The 16,432-nt window shown below is 33.6% G+C and overlaps 1 protein-coding gene across 1 annotated transcript; it reads left to right on the top strand.

Annotated features, from left to right (window-relative positions):
- The first annotated feature begins 8,640 nt into the window (after positions 1-8,640).
- Positions 8,641-16,032, top strand: LOC106335178 (regulator of nonsense transcripts UPF2). The gene is made up of 17 exons (XM_013773624.1): positions 8,641-8,781; positions 8,866-8,956; positions 9,119-9,321; positions 9,665-10,003; positions 10,136-10,240; positions 10,375-10,502; positions 11,028-11,201; positions 11,369-11,432; positions 11,632-11,925; positions 12,018-12,215; positions 12,435-12,536; positions 12,762-13,013; positions 13,131-13,349; positions 14,144-14,314; positions 14,537-14,722; positions 14,819-15,262; positions 15,393-16,032. The coding sequence occupies exons 1-17, from the start codon at positions 8,731-8,733 to the stop codon at positions 15,891-15,893; spliced, it is 3,522 nt and encodes a 1,173-aa protein (XP_013629078.1). The 5' UTR covers positions 8,641-8,730; the 3' UTR covers positions 15,894-16,032.
- Positions 16,033-16,432: the final 400 nt, after the last annotated feature.

The following is a 16,432-nucleotide window of genomic DNA, read 5'->3' as shown; positions in this document are numbered from 1 at the left end:
GCTCCCTGTGTGTGTGGCTTCAGTTGTGGTCATGACGATACACATAATGGCTATAAGAGCCAATGATAGAACAATTGTTTTCTTGGATATAACCATTTTGCTTAGGATAATTTGCTTTTTTGCTAATGAACACTCGTGCGATTTATAGTGTGAATTTTTATATGCTAAATAAAGAGTGTTAATGGGTTTGGTTAGCCGTAACCTTTGAATATTTTGTTGGTTTTACGAATTGGATGGTGAACCACACTTGTTAGTTTTGTATAAAAATAGTGTAAGCATCATTTTTGACTGTTGTAAATAGAAATTAAAATTATTTTATTTCCATTCAACAAATATTTTATTTCCTAGGAAAATTCTGGTGGTAGAAGAAAACTATATATAAGTAATGAAAAAAAATTGGATTCAATTATATCAAGAGAAATTGGGCTCAAACATGAATCTGCACAAACGACTAACACACAACCTTACAAATAATATGAACAAACTATCGTACCCTACCCGTAGGACGGATCTCCCCTAATATATTATATATTTCTCATTAAACTAACCATAAATTAATTAATAATCTATAATTAATACTTTTCATCATTTTCTTAAATAAAATTACGAAATTACCAAAAGTGAATATAATATATATTTGACAACTAATAATTTTAATAGTCAAAATTTGATAACAATTTACATATCCTCTATTATTTTTTGTTTAATGTTATATTACTAAATAAATTAAACAATCATGTTAATCATATAATAAAAATTAAATTTTTTTGTATATGCTATATTTTGAATTAAAAAAATGACTATAAATTAGGAAAATTGTTAGGGCTATTTGCAAAATTGACTCAAAACTCAAAATCAACCTAAAATTAACCCATGTTTTTTTGCCCTATTCACCCACAAGTTCATATTATTCACGAAAATGCCATTAGTTTTTTTTCTTTTCGAAAATGACATTTTTACTCTTTCAACCTCATCATCTTCAAGTATTTACAAGATTGATATTGCCATCAATACACTGACCGCCATGAACAACCAATTTGAAGCTCTTAATGCACCTTAAATTGATTTGCACTCATTCTTTGTCAATTCTTATGAACTAAAAACAACATCTCTTTCACTTTCTCTTCATATTCATCAAAAAAAAACTCAAAATTTTGATTCTAAATTTTTTTATGGTTCATAGAGCCATTGAAGTTTACGATTCTTGGTGGATCACTTTTGATTCTTGGTGGATCACTTTTGATTGAGATTCTGGGTGCTTGGAGAAGACTTTTGTGTGCTAAACAAGTTATCTCACTAGTTGAAACTATGAAATTAGTTTTTTTTTCCAGATCTGTTTATCCAGACGACTTTCGGGTAAGTCGCCTGGCTATAGACGACTTACATGGAAGTCTTTTGGTCAATGCAGAGGTTAGTTTTGCAATTGACTTTTAAGTGTGTTTTTCTAGACGACTTACATGGAAGTAGTCCATCTTTTTTTGTTAAAAAAAAAATTCGAGACGACTTCCATGTTAGTCGTCTAAGGTAAACGGGTTAGTTTTGCATTTGACCGGATTGTGTCAGAAATTTGACTTTTCCTGGACGACGAAAATTAAAAAATCTATATTTTGTTATACCTATACGATTTCCATGTAAGTCGTCTCAGGTTAGTTTTGCAATTGAAAAATTAAACAAAAAAATATTTTTGTCCAGACGACTTACACGGAAGTCGTCCATCAGACGACTTACACGAAAGTCGTCCATCAGACGACTTACACGAAAGTCGTCCATGATTTTATTCCGAGATTCTGATCAGACCTTGCTTATCTTGGACGACTTCCATGTAAGTCGTCGGACGGACGACTTCCGTGTAAGTCATCTAGAAAAAAATAATATTTTTTATTTTATTTTTAAATTGCAAAACTAATCTGAGACGACATACATGCAAGTCATCTAGGTATAACAAAATATTGATTTTTTAATTTTCTACTGGACGACTTATGTATAAGTCGTCCAAAAAAAATCAAATTTCTGACACAATTCGGTTAAATGCAAAACTAAGCTGTTTTCCCTAGACGACTTACATAGAAGTCATCTCAAAAAATTTTTTTAACAAACAAAGATGGACGACTTCCATGTAAGTCGTCTCGGTTAAAAATGAATTGCAAAACTAACATAAATGAACGACTTCCTAAAAGTCTACCAGACGACCTCCGTGGAAGTCGTATGCGTCAATGTTTAATAAACTTTCATTTTCTCTAAAACTATAAATACTTTTTAAATTTTTCTTTGTTAATTCATGTATATTAGTCAATATTGGGGCTAATGAATGAAATTTATAACTTAATTGGTGATATTTATGAGGTTACCAACATTCATGCTTAGTTTTTGTAAATTTGTTAAATAACTTTAAGATATGTTTATTTAATTTTTAAAAGTGTTAAGTAACTTCAGGAATATCAAGTAACAAGGTTTAATGTGTCTTTTTAGATCATAAGATATACTTTTTACTTATGTATCTAATGAAAGTGTTCTACCTTTGAACTTATGTAATGTTTTATCTTTTGTGAATTTGACTAAGTTTTCTTGAGAATTCTTCTCCCTTAGTTGTAATAAATTTGATTATTTTTTTGTGTTATTGTGTTTTGTTATTGAAGTTGTATCAATAGCTTCAATTATGTTAAGTAATTTTGGCAGGATAATATTGTGGAAAATGAACATATTTACCAATTTTTTTCATTAATATCTCTTCAAATTTACAAAAACAGTCACAACTAAAAGAATCACAAAACAGACCACAAACAAAACTATTATAGATCATTCCTCTGCAAAGACAAGCGTAGACTCCACTCAGTATGGAAGAAGACTCCATCAGAAGACTTTCTAGAAGTCGTCTGGAAGACTTCCTTGAAGTCGTCTGGAAGACTTCCTTGAAGTCGTCTGGAAGACTTCCTTGAAGTCGTCTGGAAGACTTCCTTGAAGTCGTCTGGAAGACTTCCTTGAAGTCGTCTGGAAGACTTCCTTGAAGTCGTCTGGAAGACTTCCTTGAAGTCGTCTGGAAGACTTCCTTGAAGTCGTCTGGAAGACTTCCTTGAAGTCGTCTGGAAGACTTCCTTGAAGTCGTCTGGAAGACTTCCTTGAAGTCGTCTGGAAGACTTCCTTGAAGTCGTCTGGAAGACTTCCTTGAAGTCGTCTGGAAGACTTCCTTGAAGTCGTCTGGAAGACTTCCTTGAAGTCGTCTGGAAGACTTCCTTGAAGTCGTCTGGAAGACTTCCTTGAAGTCGTCTGGAAGACTTCCTTGAAGTCGTCTGGAAGACTTCCTTGAAGTCGTCTGGACGACTTCCTGGAAGTCTTCTAGCGCATTATATTTTAGAAGACTTCCGAGAATACTTCCCATAAGTATTCCAAAGTCTGATCCAGATCTGAAAAACATACATATCATATAAAAAACGTTCAAATGGCTTAAAAACATAGAAAATGAGTGAAAAATTAGATAGATATACTTTTATATAACACACAAAGTACATATCCAAGTAGAAATGAGAACCATCTGATTAAAAACATGTAACAAAAATATAGATTAGTGACAAAGACATGAGATAAAAATGAAAAATTCATATAAAGTTTTGTGTTTTCAAGTCAAAGAGATTAGAGTGGGTTTGGAGAGTTTTTAGTTTGGGAAAAGGTATGAACTTTATTCAACATGAGGTTACCAAATGAAGAAAAATCAGACAAAAACTTACCAAAACACTTAGATCTGTTATGAAAGGGAGACATGAGAGAAGACTCCGTCAGAAGACTGCCTGGAAGTCATCTGGAAGTCTTCTAGCCCAGAAGTCTTCCAGATCTGAAAAACCTGCATATCCAAATCCAGATCTGAAAAACCTGCATATCCAAAAACGTTCAAATGACTTAAAAACAGAGAAAATGAGTGAAATATTAGATAGATTTACCTTTATAGAACACCCAAAAATACATATCTAAAGTTAATAGTTCTACCTTCAAATGAGTGTAAGATGAGAACCATGTGATGAAAAACTTGAAAAAAAAGATAAATTAGTGATAAAGACATGAGACAAAAATAATAAATTGATATAAAGTTTGATGTTTATAAGTTCAAAGAGATTAGAGAGAGGTTGAAGAGTTTTAGAATGAGAAACATTACATTTTTGTTGCAGCCATTTGAGAGGAGGAGAGAGAATGTATAAATTTTTCTTTATATAGGGAGACAAAAAATCCAATTACGTCTAATAGAAGACTTCAATATTTTTAGTGGGAAACTAAAATATTTTTTGCGGGAAACTAAAATATTTTTAGCGGAAAGATAAAATAGAAGACAAGTAAGTCGTCTAGACCCTAAATATAACCTCTAAACTAAATTAACTAACTAAACACTTCATAAAATCAAATTAAACTTAAAAAGTGTTAACTATACACCTAAATAAACACATATAGGTAAAAATTTAATTTTTCAAAAAAAAAAATTTAATCTTTCCAAAATCTAACCCTAAGAATACATACAATACTACAACATATGTTGCCAAACCCTAAACCAAAGAATATCATGATTAACTACTTTCACTCATCTATGTTGAAAAGTATTCAATTTTATTATATCTTAATTTATATCACCTAAAACTGTTTATAATTACATGATTTTAATTTTTCACTTATCAAAATATTTTTTAAACAATTTATAAATTATTTTTAAGATCAACAACACCAGACGACTTACATGAAAGTCGTCCGGTATCTTAGAAGACTCAGACGATTTAACGGGGCTATATTCGTAAAAATAATTTTTTTTTGTTTGGTCACAAGTGGTTGGGTGTATTCTCACAAGGCTTTTATGTTAGTTTTGCATTTGATTCAAATTTGGGTATAGGTTTGCATCAAATTTTGAGTCATATTTGGCAATTTTCCCAAATTGTTAAAAGTATCACACTGAATTTTGTGTAATCTATAGTTTAAATTTTTGTTATAAGGAGATTTCAAATGATTATAAAACCATATGAGTAAAAATCAGATTTAATAGATATTTAGATTAATATATATATATTAAACTATATAGTATATACCGTATAAAAATACATAAATATTTTAATTTAAAATTTTGCATTGAACAAGTAATGAGATCTTAATATTTTAATTTCGAAATTTGCATTGAATTTCAAGAAAGATTATATATTATTAAAATATTAAAACTCCCACACTAAAAGTTTTGTTATTAATGATTTAAATTTTTTGTTAAGAAAATATAAATGACCATAAAAGCATATGATTAGGAAGTTTTATTTAATAGATAGTCATATTAAAAATATACTATATGTATATGTTAATATTATTTAAATTTAATTACATGCAATACAAAATAGAGAAAATCATTGTTTAAATTTACTTACCAAAATGATTGTAAATAAACAGAAGTGATTTCTTTAATATATGTATTTGTGTCAATTCAAATATATACATAACATTTAATAGTTTTCAGTTATTCAATATCTATTTATTAATTTGTTTCTTATTATGTATAAAACGTTAAACAAATAATAATAATAAAAATAATATGTATATAAAATGTTCATTCCGTGCAAGGCGCGGGATAGTAGTTAATGATCATGATGGATTCAAATTTTAAAAATAATAAAGTATTTATTATGAAATTTAATCCCAAGTGGTGAATTTTTTTTTGTAACTATCCATACAATAGAAAACACATACAAAAATGATCATGATGAATTCAAATTGTACGATTTGTTCAACATAGTTAATAATCATGTGATTCTAGTTTGAAAGTGAATTGATAACAATGTGGTTTATGAATGGAAAATGTCGCCGGTTAGAATGAATAAGTGATATAAAAATACGATTATCGAGTGTCCATATTCATTTATGGGTCCGAAGTAAAATTTTAAAAAATATTTTTTTTTGATTAACCTGGGATATCCCGGATCAATGAAAGAGTCCAAGACTAATTATTAAGGGGAAATGCAGCCATGGATAGACGCTTTCTCTATTTGTGTATTCAAATGATAAGTGATGTCAAACTCGTATACACATGAACATGTAAAACATTTTAAGCTCACACCATCAAAGTAACGGACTTTTGCTCTGCATGAAAATGCGAACACATATGTTTAATAATCAAGTGCGTTGGCAGTTTCACCACCTGCGAATGAAGCTAGAAACAGAAGAAAACCTAATCTTACAAAAATATTTAGTGATGCTATTTATTTTAGTGGTGTGAATATTCTTTTTATAAGAATTGTTATTAATTTGCAATACTAATATTTTAGTATTGTGAATATTTTTTATTAGAATTGAATTATATTTAATAAATGAATATTTTTGGGTTGGGGTCAAGTTTAAGTATTTAACTAAAAATTAAATAAATTCTAAAATTTTAATGCGGTCAGTCCACCCCCTCCTTATACACTGCTTATGCCATTGATTAAGTGTTTGTATTGCTGTTTTTACTAAGTCCGCTCATCTAAAAACATCAAATATTGTGATGGTTGTTAGCTCCCTAAATATATTACATCTACATATATATCGTTAAAATGATGTCATATTATTAAGCTAATATGCCGGGGGAAGTGGTAGTTAAGTGGCATTGCCTTTTGATAATGCTCATAGTTGTCAATGGAAAATAGTTGTCAAAGGAAAGACAAAAGAAGTATTAATTAAAAGAAAAGAAGAAGAAAAATTGATATTGAACAATCCATAGTGGACCAGAATCAACAAAGTTATGCTATATATGAAAAAGCATTTTTATTTGAAAAACAATACATTATTTGGACTAATTGAGAAACCATTTATTTGATCTAACTAAATCCTAAATACAAATCTCTCATTTATTTATAAATCGTTTTTTACCTCCACAAAAATGTGCTAAGAAAATAAAAATCTCTTGAATGGAAGTATTTTAAAAAAAAAATAATTTATATCGACAAATATGATTTCACTATTTTTATACATAACTAAATAAGTGTGGTTGACCATCCAATGCGTAAAACCAGCAAAATATAAAAGATTACGGCTAACCAAACCCATTATAAATATTTTCTATTTAGCAAATAAAAATTCCCACTATAAAACCGCATGAATGTTCATTAGAAAACAATAAACTATTCTAAATAAATATTAAAAAGATTTATCCTAAATAATTGTTAAATCACTGGCTCTTGTAGCCATTATATGTATTGTTATGAGCACAACTGAAGCTACAAATATAGGGAGTGTAGCTATGGCCACAGACCGCAAGGGTTGTGCCCCGGGAGCATGTGAAGGTCAGGCTAACCCATACACACCAGGTTGTGAAAAGGGCGAAAAATGTCGTGGGGGTTGAGATTACGACATTAATTTCTTGTAAATGAAAAACTTGTGACCCGAATAATAATTGATTTTATAATTACTTCTGAAACTACCAAATACATAATTGTTGTTGTAACTATATTTCTGAGTATAATTTTAAGCAGTAGCTAGTTGATATTAGTATTGTAAGCTTATATCGGGTAACTTTGAATAAACATGTTCGTATATATTTTCTATGGTGTAAATGTTTGTATATACCAGCCATTTGTTACATAATATGGCTTTGTATGCAATAAGTTCATGTATATAAATGATGTTTCATTGTATAAAGCTTTTTTTGTTTTTTTTATCAAAGGTATAAAAGCTTTAAGGTGTGTTTATTCATGAGCTATTGACATATAATCTCCGTGTAATTCATATATATGTGTGTGTGTGTGAGCCTATTCTATATACATCAGAAGTATAATATATTGATTACAAATCTTACGACTATAGTGAATATGTGATTCCAGTTTGATAGTGAACGATAACGATGTGGTTCATGAAGGGAGGTGGTTGCCGGTTAGAGTGTTATAAAGTGATATCAATCTTGAATACATATGAGCATGTGCAGCATTGTAAGCTCACGCAGTCAAAGTATGTTAATATGTGAATGAACATGTATAAATTAAAGTGTTTATATTTCTGATTGTTACCAAGTCCATTCATCTAAAAAAACAATGTTGTGATGACTGTTAGCTTCCTAAATATTTAACATTAAACTTATTTTTATCGTTTAATAAAACTTATTTTGGTCTTTTTTTCATTGAAAACTATTTTATGATAAAAACTTAAAAAATGCTATACTAGAGAATTTCTATTAATAAAATCTTCATTCAAAATGATGGACTAGTATAATTTTTAAAAAGCTACTCCCTCCGTTCCTAAAAGATCTATGTTATAGTTTTTTCACACTTATTAAGAAAACATTTAAAATTGTATTTTCCAATACATTATTTTCCTTAATTAACTATTTTCAATAACTTTTAACCAATGAAATTTTATTAAACACAATTGTATTTTTTGAAAAGTACAATTTTTCATTAATTAATGTCTTGAAAATGTAAAAAATGTATCTTTTTAAAACAAATTTTTTTTCTAAAAAATGGATCTATAAGGAACAGAGGGAGTAAAATATATTAGGAGATGTAATGTAACCATTAAAATAGTGAAATTCACTTTATTGGTTTTTGCATTTTGGTCCCTTTATTCAATTACAATTACTAATTCAATCCTATGGATTTGGGCTAACAACCCGAAGAGATCGGGTCTTCTTGACCCGTTTTGGGAACCAATATCTCAATTCTCAATAACCCTTTTTTAACTCCGATTCGAAACTAAAACCGATCACTGGCCTCCAGATTTCTTCCGTCAGTGGTTTATCGATCTCGAACCCTAATGGATCATCATCAAGAGGAGGAAAGCAACCGCGAGAAACAAGACGACGAGGTTTGATTTCGATCTCCCAGATTACGGATTGGTCTTTGCTTCACCAAATTGAAATAATCATCTCTCTTTCCTTGTTGATTGCAGAAGGAAGCTCTTGCTCGTCTTGAGGAGATTAAGAAGTCAATCGAAGCTAAGATGGCTCTTCGTCAAAACAATCTCAATCCTGAACGACCTGGTTTGTGTTTTTTCTTTCTGAAAATTTTATTTTAAAAGAGTAGTGTTGTGATTCATAGATGTGATTCTGTCAATGGTTTAGTGCTTAAATTTGTAAACTTGTAATAGCAACCGTTGTCTTTGTTACTGAGTTGTTGCTGAGACTGCGTCCTTCACGTTGCAGATTCGGCGTATCTTAGGACTCTGGATTCTAGTATCAAGCGCAATACAGCAGTTATCAAGAAGTTGAAGCAGATCAACGAGGAGCAGCGTGAAGGGCTCATGGATGATCTGCGAAGTGTAAACCTTAGCAAATTCGTTAGTGAAGCTGTTACTGCCATTTGTGAGGCCAAGCTCAAAAGCTCAGATATACAAGCAGCTGTCCAGGTTGGCCTTGCTGTTTCCTATCTTCTACCTTGTTTTCTTTTTCGGTTAGGGGTCGTTTTTCTTATTCTAATCATGTATCTCTTGTGATCAATATCTCTCATTGAGATTTTTATAGTTGTTATCTTTGTGTCAGTAGTTATTAATTCATTAGACTGCTTTGAATGTCAATCCTCTTACCCGGGTCTAGGTTTATGTGGAAAGAGACCTTGTTCTCTCAGTTTAGATGATTACGGGTCTCTTTTGACTTTGTTATTTATCATGGGACATAATAGAGTAGCGTCAGAGGATACTCACTTTTTTTCTAAGGCCTTGAACTGTAGCTGATATCCATGTTTTCTGACAGATATGCTCACTACTTCATCAGAGGTATAAAGAGTTCTCTCCTAGTCTAACACAAGGGCTCTTGAAAGTCTTCCTTCCTGGAAAATCCGCCGAAGACGTAGACGCAGACAGAAACTCAAAGGCCATGAAAAAGCGCAGTACCCTAAAACTTCTTTTGGAGCTCTACTATGTTGGAGTAATAGAAGATAGTAACATCTTCATCAGTATTATTAAGGACCTTACCAGTGCTGAACACATGAAAGATCGAGATACGACCCAGACAAATTTGACACTTCTTGCCGGTTTTGCTAGGCAAGGAAGAGTTTTTCTTGGGCTTCCCATATCTGGACAAGACGAAGATGTAAGTAGGTTTCAGTATCAGTTGAATTTTTATGCCCAGTATTTGAGGAGCTCTTATCTGTGCCACCCCCCAGCTCCTCTATTAATGTATATCTTTCCGTATAGAACTAAATCTGACTAAAGGTTACTCTAGTTTTTTAAGGGGCTCGGCGTCACTGCAGAACAGAAAAAGAATTTTAAGAAAGCTTTCAACACATATTATGATGCTCTGGCAGAGTTGCTTCAGTCTGAGCACAAGGTTAGATATTTATTTGTTTGCACATGTGCAGGAACTTTTATAGATATCTTTCTTTTTTGAAATTGAAGTACTTTCTCCTTTTCTTTTCCGTTCTCCTTTTTCTGTAGTACCTTCATTATATATATTTTTTACAGTCACTTCAACAAATGGAAAAAGAAAATGCAAAGCTGGTAAATGCTAAAGGGGAGCTTAGTGAAGACAGTGCATCGTCATATGAAAAGCTGAGGAAATCATATGACCATCTCTATCGAAATATCTCCTCGTAAGTTGATCATTCTTATAACTCAACTGGGTTTTCCTGTACTCATTGGGTCTAGCTGTAGTGGAGTTGATTGCAGAAAAGCTTAGATCATAAATCATAATTTTTGTCATTTAATCCGTCAGTAACAGTATACTTATAACCCATGCTATTATTGTTAAGCTCTTAGTACTGTCTGATATATTCTTGAAGTAATTAGCATCCTTTTGCCGTCATTGTAGTGTAAAACATAAAATGTCATTGTTCAGCGTCAGTTCGTTTGCCAAACCTTTGTATTGATCATGACATACCGATTCACTAGAACCCTATGATATGTGTAATGAATCTCTGAAAGTGATCTTAGATTTATGGTGTTTATCCTTTCATCCCATATCTTTGACTGGAATGGGTTATCTGGTAAAGGAACATCTACAGTTTCAATATTCAGAGGCTATTTGCCTAGGATAAATATTAGTTACAAAACAAAAAAGTTGTTTTCTCATCTATAACCTCTGCATACTTAGTAATGTATCGTATATCATGTTGCAGTTTGGCTGAAGCACTTGATATGCAGCCTCCTATTATGCCAGAGGATGGTACAACTAGGCTCACAGCAGGGGACGAAGCCTCATCGTCTGGTGCTGTAAAAGATACATCTGTCCCCGAACCTGTTTGGGACGATGAAGAGACCAAGACATTTTATGAGTGCTTGCCTGATCTGAGGTCAGTTCTTATTTGTGGTCCTAAGAAACAAATTTGTGGGAGAATGTGTTGTTTTCAAGTGGCACTCACAAAACTTCAATTTTCTTGAAAGAGTCTGGCTTATCTAGCTCATTGTAGCGTTTATTCTTCTCTTTTAGTTGCTTATGTCATCTTCGTTGTTTCTCTAGGGCATTTGTTCCAGCAGTCTTGTTGGGAGAAGTGGAGCCTGCAAAGACAAAAAACAAATCATCTGTGAGTGGATGACACTACATTTTATTCTCACTCTTTTCCTCTTAGGATATAAGAAACTGTTGCTGCTATGTGAGAACGTGAATGGTGTTCCTTTTTAATACGTAGTGATCAATAGACATGCTCGAAAGGTTTCGTGCTGGGCATAGTTTTCTATAAATCCAGCACTTCGGATTTCATTCCCTGTTGTGATTGGTTGTAGGAGTCTAGCTCTGAAGTTGTCGAAAGTCAACAAACAGCTGAAGACACAACAGAGTTTCCTGCTGATTCTGGTAATATGGCTGATGTCTCAATTACTGAGCAGCCAAAAGAGAAGGATGACGTAGACAAGGAAAAGGCTAAGGGTGCTAAGAAGGAAAAAGGGAAAGAAAAGGATAGTGACAAGAAATTGGAAAATGAGAAGGAGAAAGGCAAGAGCCTTGACGTGGCAAACTTCGAAAGATTGTTACAGCGACTTCCTGGTTGCGTAAGCCGTGATCTTATTGACCAGTTAACGGTAAGAGTTTTTGAAATGGTTTTCTATTTGATGTCGTTTTGGTTGAACGTCTTTTTTTGCTCTATTATTCACTTCTATGTTTTTCTTTCCAGGTGGAATATTGTTATTTGAATTCCAAGACAAACAGAAAAAAACTTGTCAAAGCGTTATTTAATGTCCCTAGGACATCTCTGGAGTTGCTAGCATACTATTCGCGTATGATTGCAACACTAGCAACGTGCATGAAAGACATCCCTTCTACGCTTGTGCAGATGTTGGAGGAGGAGTTCAATTATCTAGTCCATAAAAAGGTAAGCTAGATGTGTTGCATTGTCTTTGTTAAGTAATTATATCTTCTTTCAGACATTTGACTGGAACTGCACTTTTTTTCTTCGAGCAGAGTGAAGTCAAATTCACTCTGTTGATATTAATGCATCTGTTCTCAGTTTGGCTTCCAACCTTCCATTACAAACGCTCCTCAAAGTTGATAATATACTGTCTTATGAAGTTGCAAATTGAATTTTGTGCAGGACCAAATGAATATCGAATCAAAAATCCGGAACATCAGATTTATTGGAGAACTCTGCAAGTTTAAAATTGTGCCTTCTGGGCTTGTATTCAGTTGTTTGAAGGTATAATGCTCATCCATCAACACATGCATTTTATAGAGATGTTTATTTTCTTGAATTCTCTGAACATACGTTAGACACGTTTCTAGTATATACATTTGGTAATTTTCACTTGAATCACTTACAGGAGATGAAAAAGTAATTGCATGGGGATTTTGATTTCTATCATCTCTGACAAAACTCGAGCCATTCAACTGTATAAAATGTTCACTTCCCTTTTTATTGCAGGCTTGCTTAGATGATTTTACTCATCATAACATTGATGTTGCTTGCAATCTTCTGGAGACATGTGGCCGTTTCCTTTATCGGTCTCCCGAGACCACGCTCAGGATGACTAATATGCTGGACATATTGATGCGCCTGAAAAATGTCAAGAACTTAGATCCTCGTCAAAGCACTCTTGTGGAAAATGCCTACTACCTTTGTAAACCACCTGAAAGATCAGCACGAATCTCTAAAGCTCGTCCACCATTGCATCAGGTATTTACTAATTTCTAACTATATTGTCCTTTATGTTTCTTAATTCTTATTATATTTCGTTGCTCAATTGTATTGGCCACTTTGGTTTTTCTTACACTTCTTTTCAAATTTCCGCAGTATATTCGAAAATTGCTATTCTCAGATCTTGACAAAGATTCCATTACGAATGTACTGAAGCAACTGCGGAAGTTGCCATGGAGTGAATGTGAGCAATACATCTTAAAGTGTTTTATGAAGGTTCACAAGGGAAAGTATGGTCAGATTCACTTAATTGCTTCCCTGACTTCTGGATTGAGCCGCCATCATGAGGAGTTTGCGGTGGCTATTGTTGATGAGGTGTGTTCCTTTTACTGAATCTTATATATATACTAATACATGTGGATTTTGTGCTGCCCAAATCTCTTAATCCTGCAAGTTAACTTCTTAAAAGTCAGAAGTTTCTGAGTTTTACTTGAGGAAGGTGCATCGGTCTCGGGGATCTATGTACAAATTGGTTCCCAAAAGTCATATAACTATTACCTTAGATGGTGTTGCATAAATGGCCCTCTTGACTCTTGACAAAACATTCTGATTTTCTTACTTCAACTTGGGGAATTGAATTGTGTGCAAGGTTTTGATTCTACAAGATATGTAGCTTGTTCTCTTAGTGTGTAGTTATAACCCGAAAAGTAGTGGTATATTATAGGCATTTGTTTCTGATTCTGTGCACCAGTGAAAAGGTCTAAGATATTAAGCTCCCCTTTTAGTCAATAGAAATGAAATTTGCGTTCAAGTTGGAATGATGTTGTTTCTTATGTGAGCTTCTACGCATCAGTAAAGCCTGAAATAAGTGTTCTGTTGAAATTGGTTTGGAGGACCGTGCCTATAGGTCTGGGTTCGATGATGTATCAGATCTGAAGAGTGTGTGGAGATGCTTTCGTATCATAAAATATGGTGCTTAGTGTGTTTTGTTCCTTGGTTAAGTCGGCTCAGGAATGATGTTTACATGTTTCGCTTAAATTTATCTATAACTTTGTATGGGCTTATTTATCTAACATTTTCTTTAAAAGTATTGCTTGTTGTCCGCGGCTTAGTACCACGTGGTCCACGTCTGTTTTTTAAGTAACATGATAATTTGTTTTCATTTGAAGGTACTGGAGGAGATAAGGGTTGGGCTTGAGTTGAATGAATATGGGGCACAACAGAAGCGTCTGGCCCATATGAGATTCTTAGGGGAGCTGTACAACTACGAGCACGTAGATTCGTCTGTGATATTCGAGACGCTTTACTTAACTCTTTCATATGGTCATGGTACTTCAGAGGTAAGTGAGCCTCAGACATTTCAGATTATAACCCTTTGCCGAGTTCTAAATGCCTGTGCTGTGTGTGCCTGTGTGGTTTGGCATTCGAAAAATTACAATCATTAGTCTCTCTTCTCGTGCTTAGTTTCTGCTATAGCCTATACATTCCTCATTGACTGTTGTAATATTCAGTCTTCCTTCTGTTGTACTGATGGACTGTTGTATATAATTTTATGATATTAGCAAGAGGTGCTGGATCCGCCAGAAGATTTTTTCCGTGTCAGGATGGTTATCATTCTTCTGGAAACATGTGGACACTACTTTGATCGAGGTTCTTCAAAGAAAAGGCTTGATCAGTTTTTGGTACATTTCCAGAGATACACACTGAGCAAAGGTCATCTTCCTCTGGATATTGAATTTGACTTGCAGGTTAGTTTTATAACTGTTGTAGATTTTGTAGAAGTTGATTCAGTTTTCACGTAAGGGTTCAGGGTATCTATAACCGAACAAAGTGTCTCAACGCAGGATCTTTTTGCCAATTTGAGACCCAATATGACCCGTTACACGACTATTGATGAGATCAATGCAGCTATACTTCAGCTGGAAGAGCGTGAACATGCTTCTGCTGCAGACAAGGTCAGTGTAGAAAGACATTCAGATACAAAGCGTCCAGGCATGTTTTTGAACTGTAAAAGTAATGAAAAAAATATTGGAGAGAATGGTGAAGCTCCCAAAGAAGAAAGCGACAGTGATTCTGGTAGTGGCTCTGCTGTCCGAGATGGACAGAATGAAGAGTTGGATGATGGAAATCATGAACGGGGATCTGATAGTGACGATGGGGATGACTATGAAGATGGCGTTGGACCTGGATCTGATGATGATAACGAATTTCGGGTAAGGCAGAAGGTAGTAACCGTAGATCCTGAGGAGCAAGCAGACTTTGATCAAGAACTCAAGGCTTTACTTCAGGCAAGTTCACATTTGTTTTTTGTTTTTGTTTTTGTAGATTGATGCATCTATTTTTGGTCCGAATGTGAAAAACCAAGGCATTTGAAACTTAACATGAACATGAACATGGTTAACTGTTTTCTGGGTGCAGGAGAGCATAGAGCAAAGAAAGCTAGAATTGCGTGGTAGACCAGCATTGAACATGACAATACCAATGAGTGTTTTTGAAGGATCTGGAAAAGATCATCACCATTTTGGGCGAGTCACAGGTGACAACGGTGAAGAAGTCGTGGATGAAGAGAATGGAGAGCCAAGAGAAGTTCAAGTAAAGGTCCTAGTGAAGAGAGGAAATAAACAACAAACGAAACAAATGCTTATCCCGAGTGATTGCTCGCTAGTGCAGAGCACAAAACAGAAAGAGGCTGCGGATTTGGAAGAGAAGCAAGATATAAAGAGGTTAGTGCTCGAGTACAACGAGAGAGACGAAGAGGAAGCTAATGGGTTAGGGACACAAGCCTCGAATTGGATACCTGGTGGAAGCAGAGGAAACACTCGTAGCACTGGTGAAGGAAGTGGGAAAGGTGGTGGATCTCGTCACCGGTTTGTTTATCATCAAGGAGGTGGCGGTTCGTATTATTCCCGAAGAAAGTAAGGTCTCGATCAGCTCTCTGTGTCCAGCATGTTTGATCCAACTTTAACTTGGATTTTGCTTTTCAAACAAAAACTAATACTCCATCCGTTCTTTAGTATAAGATGTTTTGCTTCAATGCATAAGAATTAAAATTTTTACTTTTTAAAAGATAATATTGTTAAATAATATAAATTAAATATAAGTTAATTAATCGTAAATAATACAGTAAAATGTAATTTGTTGATCGATTTTTAATAAAACTTAAGTAATTTAAAAATATCAAAGTATCTTATATTTTGAAACCTCAGAATATTTCTCCGAAAATGTGAAACAGAAGAGAGTATGTTTCTGGAGTTACCTTGCATCTGAGTTACTTCTAACCTTAGCAGCAGCATGAGGTTTCTCAATTTTTACACTCACGAGTATATCAAATATAGTCCCATATTGTCTAAGACCCTTTCTCAATCATCTGGACATGAAGTTTAAAAAGCCTCATCTAGATTCCCTTTTCTATAATAGCCTGCAGTAACCGTAGTGTAGATAATAAGCATTTTTTGGAG

This window comes from Brassica oleracea, chromosome C3, assembly GCF_000695525.1.
Source record: "Brassica oleracea var. oleracea cultivar TO1000 chromosome C3, BOL, whole genome shotgun sequence".
Lineage (NCBI taxonomy): Eukaryota > Viridiplantae > Streptophyta > Magnoliopsida > Brassicales > Brassicaceae > Brassica > Brassica oleracea.
This window is presented reverse-complemented; position numbering and strand designations above follow the sequence as displayed.

What these genes read in the sequence shown, in the direction of transcription:
- LOC106335178 (XM_013773624.1), top strand. Translation starts at nt 8,731, where the DNA reads ATGGATCATCATCAAGAGGAGGAAAGCAACCGCGAGAAACAAGACGAC. An exon ending in TCTCAATCCTGAACGACCTG is followed by an intron (nt 8,957 to 9,118) that starts GTTTGTGTTTTT and finishes TTCACGTTGCAG; the next exon opens with ATTCGGCGTATCTTAGGACT. An exon ending in AGACAAAAAACAAATCATCT is followed by an intron (nt 11,433 to 11,631) that starts GTGAGTGGATGA and finishes GATTGGTTGTAG; the next exon opens with GAGTCTAGCTCTGAAGTTGT.